The 6,000-nt window shown below is 42.5% G+C and overlaps 1 protein-coding gene across 1 annotated transcript in view; it reads right to left on the reverse strand.

The window, feature by feature from the left end:
• LOC143353991 (RNA-binding protein MEX3B-like) overlaps positions 1-5,598 on the reverse strand; it is a 108,307-nt gene extending 102,709 nt beyond the window's left edge. The window contains exon 1 of the mRNA XM_076787642.1: positions 3,866-5,598. Coding sequence (XP_076643757.1) covers positions 3,866-4,166 — 301 coding nt within the window. The 5' untranslated portion in view covers positions 4,167-5,598. The remainder of the gene's footprint in view (positions 1-3,865) is intronic.
• Positions 5,599-6,000: the final 402 nt, after the last annotated feature.

The raw sequence follows: 6,000 nt of genomic DNA on the forward strand, positions 1-6,000 counted from the left end.
ACTTTGTAGCCGGAGATTAAAAGAAAGTGATGAACGCCGCCATATTTTATATGTTTGGTTTGAACAAAAATGTGCCGGTGAAATGGAAAACAGTAGGCAGTGTAAGATAATTGAAGGGTTCTTACGAATATAGGTGACAAATGCCCTTTTTTCCTTTTATTGCAATTTTAGAACCTATACACCTGACTGTATATGCCAATGAATTATCAACCTTGTGTAATAATAATTGGAGAGAAAAAAACGACAAATTAAACGCTTATATAGAAATTTCTCGTTAAATATGAAAAGAATCAAGAAATTTTCTTCTCGACCGTAACTTTGCAAAGTATAGGAGAAATCTGAAAACTCTTGTGATCAAGCGTATTATGTTACTTTATGTTCATAATTGGAAAGATGCATTTAAAATCATTGGATTTTCCATTCCAAAATCAACAATAAAGAATTCAAAATTTCAAATTCAGTTGTACAAAATGTTAAAATATATGTCCATTTGTACGCATCACAAAAGTACAATAGAGCTTGTGAGTCTTTTGTTTTAGGCAATATACAACCAATTTTGTCCGCAGAATTTCCGCCGAAAATCCTGCTGTTCCGCTTATGGGTACAGGTGAAACATATTGAAAATTTTTTACAACATGTGGACAAAAGCATGCCGTAAAAATACGGAAAATTATTGGAAATAACGATTAGACTTTGTCGTGTATAAAAATTAAAATGTATTTTTTTACATAGATAACGTTTAAAAAATCTCATAATCTTCAATACAACATGTAAGTTCTTCTATGTATTTAAAATATAACATTTTATATGTACGCAATATCTGACTAAATACTTCCTGTCAAGAGGAAATCCAATAAACGGAAAAAGAGCGTCCAGAATCAATTTTCTATTATTACACCATTTTTTATTCAGACTAAAATTAATATATATTTTGTCGTCATGTCATTCATCGCTAACAATAAAATTCACTCAACATTCTTTTGAAAAGTATGCTATTGGTATTACGGTTTTATTAATGAAATAAAACTTCGAAACCTGATATCTGAAAACACAATTATACCGGAAACGCCCTCGTTCTTCAGAACCCTTCAATTGCAGAAGGAAGAAGAAAATTTTATTTTGGTTCCAGTACCTTGTAACTAATGCAGAACATTTTTGTTTTGCATGATGACTACCTCCACGAATCTAAAAATAAGTTCTCGCACACCCTTGGAAAATGTGTTGCTATTTCTTTATTTAGAAAATTACGTCTATTGCAAGATAATTTGTTTATTGAAAAATAAATTTTCCATAAAAATTTAGAAACTTCTCTCACACCCCTGGTAGAATTGACATAGGATATTTTGAATTGATATTTTTGTAATGCGAATTTCATGGTGTTTCACGCATTATTCTACAGACTGTTCAAAATGGGAAAAAGTGTATAGGAGTAGGTTACGATTACTTTTTCATGTATCAAACGATCACACGCCTTACTTACGAGATGTCTTAACATTTTCACGCCGATAACAAAGCTCAGTTCCTCCTTTATGTAAAAATTCGTGCGTACAGGAGGAACGTAAAAAGTTGTGTTGTTTTTATCGTTTCACGATAAAAGAGACAAAATCCTGAGTTTAGCCTAAAGTATGTATTGCCACGACTAGAATTGCCTCCCCCGATGCACTATTACTGGACCGCAAAAGTATCCGAACACGTTTTACGCCCACCGTGAGACTACCCGGAAGTCACTTTCGACATTCGCACCGGCGCGGCGCGCTGCGCAGCGCGGTACTATCTGCGAAAGAGCACAACGAATATCTTTGTTGACGCGCGGTCGAACGATTCGTATCCATCAGCTCGGCTCCATACAATCATAATTTATCGAGTCACGATTTTGAGTTTACTTTTCGATTTTTAAATTTATCCGACACGATAAATCGTTATTGATTTTGAAGGATGACTCCGCGCACGTTGGATCGTTGCACACGGGACGCCACTTTTTTCTCCCGACGATTTCAATGGCGACTAACATATAACGGAGGATGCGTTTTTCTCAGTGAATTCTATGGGAACGTCTACGCGAAGACAAAGACTGTATGCTGTTAATGCGCAGATGTCAAAATATTAATCGAACGATATACACTTTTGAAAGCGATTAGTCGAGATCGTACCGTAACGAGCTGCGTGACAGATTGTATAGATAATCGTTATTTTGCCGTGTTTGTTCGCTTGACAAACATCGGCTACTTATGATTGTGATACAATGACGAATCTATCCTGTAGACAGACAAAGAAATTTACCACGTCCTGTTCCCCCGATCTTAAGGAATTTTTCATATCGAAGAAACGAATGGAATTTTGCAATACAAGTTTCTGCGCACCCGACACCCTATGAAGAATATGCTGATGAACTTTCGACAGGAAAATAATATTTCGACCTACGGTAAAAAATTTAATTCCCACACTCTGATGATTTTGATCGAAAAGTAAATCTCCTTAAGTTTATATTCTTCGTGATAAAAGGTGTAAGAATTAATTGAATTTCACCGATTTCTATGTGGTGTATCACTAGACTCCGGATTTTCTGCATTTATTGCAAAAATGAGTAATTTAAAACAGTAAAAGAATCTAAAAATACTGTAATGTTAATTTCAATCTATTAAACATATTAAGAAAGAAAATCAGTTTCTATTTCACTCCAGTTTGTCACAATTCAGAAAATATTTATTTCGCATAAAGACCCGCTGTCTATATATTATAATCGAGTTAGAGTGTCTCTTATTTGAATAATGAACGATGAAATGTATTTGAATAAATATTGACTAGACTGCGGATTTTATACATTTATGACAAAAATTAGGCAAGTACAATTTGAAATAGTGAAAAGACGAAGAGAATTTAGAATCGCCAATGTATTATTTTCAACTTACCAAAATTATTAGAGCTTTTTACTTGGCTCTTGTTTCTTACAATTTATCTACAACATTTTTATTTTGCATAAACATCCGCCATCTAATGATCACCATTGCCACTAAAATTCTGATAATTACGATAAGTAAATGCAGACAGCGCAATGCTTCTTTAACGAGTTCCATTATCTCCGAACTATGTGCATAGAGCAATTATAGTGTACGTGGCACTCGGTAGACGGAAACTAAATGACTAAATCAGCTTACAACAAAGTACCGCGGGTGTCATATATTCCACGATTGAATTTTATCGTGATATAATTTCGCGCTAACCCAATGTATATACAATTTGCAAACCGCATAGGCTTTCGCGTGAACATCGGCGCGGCCGGTCTACAAGATTAACTTTCTGTGTTGCGCGACTAATTACATTGTAAATCTAATATTAGCATTTAAAAAAAAAATCCACTTAATTTCAATTCGGATCTATGTTTCGTATCTCTACAAATTGGCCTTACGGGTATCGAGTTTGAGTTGGTTTCACTTACGAGTAAAAAAAAAGACAACAAAACACAATTTCGAGTCTTCCAAAAATGTACGACATTTCCACCAAACTGAAATCGCACTGGCTGCTACCATTTGAATCGGTGCGGATTCATAGGATTTTATAAGGTATAATTCTAAAAACAATGTATTCTCATTGTAAACGATCGAATACTCTATAAAGTTTCGCGATGAAAGGTACCAGACTACGCCACTGTCGCCGGTGACGTTATTTTTCTATTATAACGCTTCGCTGGTACGGAGTGTGTACCGGCGAACCGTAAAGGGTTAGAACATGTGACTGTGCGAGTAAAGCCGACGTCAAGAGCGAATGTGTATAGCGGCCGTAATGCCGGTAACGTTCCGCCATCGCGAACCTCGCGACAGCGAGAGGTCGGATCCACGGGATTCGAGGAGGTTATGTTCGCGCTTACCTTGTCTGCCGACGATCTCCGCCACGTGCTCGCTGCTAGGCACCGGCACGCACTCGGTCATGTTCTGGCTCTTCTTCGAGCGTGCCTCCTCGAAAACACCAGCTGGTGTCGTTTGCAGAGGGTCCGGGTCGTTGGTTGTTCCGTTGCCGGTTCCTGTGCCGGTGCCCGGGCATCCGGCAGTACCCTCGAGACCGAGCATAGATAATTCCAACGCCAATTGCAGGGCCCGTTGGTCCTCGAGGGAAGTGGCAGGACCGCCATTGGCGCCGCGATCCATTTCTCTGAACAAACTAGTCGGCATTATGCTGTTCGATTCAAACTTGTCGCGTTTCGTTCGCACCGTCAATGTCAATAATAACGTGTGTGTGTATTATGTTCGTATTTGCACAGATTTCGAACCACAGTATCTCTGCAATTCGTCGATCCTCGCACTGATTTTCTTTCGATCTTTTTCTCTCTCTCTCGAAGCTTACCGATCCTCACAATCCGTGCGTCGTTATTCTATGCACCTTTCGCATGTAGTATCTTCGTTTTCGTACGATCGAACGGTGTTCATCCGCGCCGATATAAAGTCTTCGCTTTCGAAACGATCGGACAACAATATAAAACACATGCGCGCGCGCGCGCGCGGAGCCAGTACACCACACACACACGCGAGCGCGATTATTTAGGACGAAGGACTAGAGTGGCGTGGGTTTATTTGTCTCACGCGAGACCCGCGGCCGTTAACGAGGAGAAACCGGCTGTACTCCCGGAAAAGAGAAAAACCAACGATGCACCGTACAAAAATAAAATCGTTGACTCGCCGCCGGTGATCGCTTTTATCTGCGTGTTGCTCCTCTTTTCTTTTTTTTTTCCCCGTTTTCGCCCAGGGTCCCTCCTACTCGGTGCGGCGCGCACGATACTCGGCCGCACGGCGTGAGTGTTGCTCGCACACTGGAAACGTGTGGGCTACCCGCTCGTAATCTCGTGTCTCGTCCACGATCGCACCGTCCTTTTCTCGTCGATCGTTCCGTCTCACTCGCGCGGGCGCGCTTTCTTTCACCGCGTGGTAATGCCAGCGACGAAAATGGCCTTCTCTCTCTCTCTCTCGATATTCGCACTGGTCGTGTTGTAGCAGTTCGTAAATGATATTCGTGTTTCGAGAGCTCGCGACTAGCAACCGTCAAAGTCGTCGTCGTAGTCGTCGTTATCGTCCGGCAGATACTCGTGTTTAGCTTTCTTCGTGTATATTTCTGTATGTTAACCGATATACATATATCTGTATAACACTATATGTACGTGCGTATATATATATACATGTATATATGTATATATATATATGTATATATATATGAAAGAATTCGTTCGTTCGTCCTTTCTTCTCCGTTCCTATCCTGTGTGTGTGTATGTCTCTCGTTCGCTTTCTCGTTCTCGCCTTCGACGGGACGACGTAACGTAACGTAACGTAACGGGCGCGTGTATCACGTTGTGGGAGCCTCGTCACCGGCCGACTGACTAAAGCGTCCGAGAGCGTCGTCGCGCGACTGAAGCACTGAAAACGGAGGCAAGGGGCGCCGCGCTCTCTCTCTTTTCGATCCTTCTTTCTCTCTTCGCCGCGCGTTCTATCCTTCTCTCTCCCTTTCTCTCGCTGTCGCTGTCTCTCCCTCACCGCGATCTTTCCTTTCGAAGGCAGGCGCGTGCAACTACCCTCTCGCTCGTGTTACCACTGCGATTGACTGCGACGTACTGCGACTGCGGGTGCTACAGCCGGCGCGCCGCCATGTGCCGGACGCCGGCTATGCGCCGCGCCGATTGGTCGGTCGGGTCACGTGGCCACGTACCACCCCTCCCCACCACTCGACGACCAACCGGCGTACAAAGTGTGAGCGCACCTACCGGCCGAGAGCGCCGCGCTTCGTTCGCCTCCGGATACGGACGCGTGTACTCGTCTCTACCGGCTTGCAACCCCCTCCGTATTACCGGCTCGTGCTCGAGCCTTCGCGAAGTTTCCCTATAGATCCGCCGGTGAAACGCCGCGCCGCGCCGCGCCGGCTGCACCACCGATTTTCCACGGCGGTGATTGCCAGCCCGGGACCTAGCTTCGGTATCCTAGCTCCATCTAGCGGCGGCAGACTGAGACGCCTCGAAACCCG

Source organism: Halictus rubicundus, chromosome 5 (assembly GCF_050948215.1).
Source record: "Halictus rubicundus isolate RS-2024b chromosome 5, iyHalRubi1_principal, whole genome shotgun sequence".
NCBI classification, from domain to species: Eukaryota; Metazoa; Arthropoda; class Insecta; order Hymenoptera; family Halictidae; genus Halictus; species Halictus rubicundus.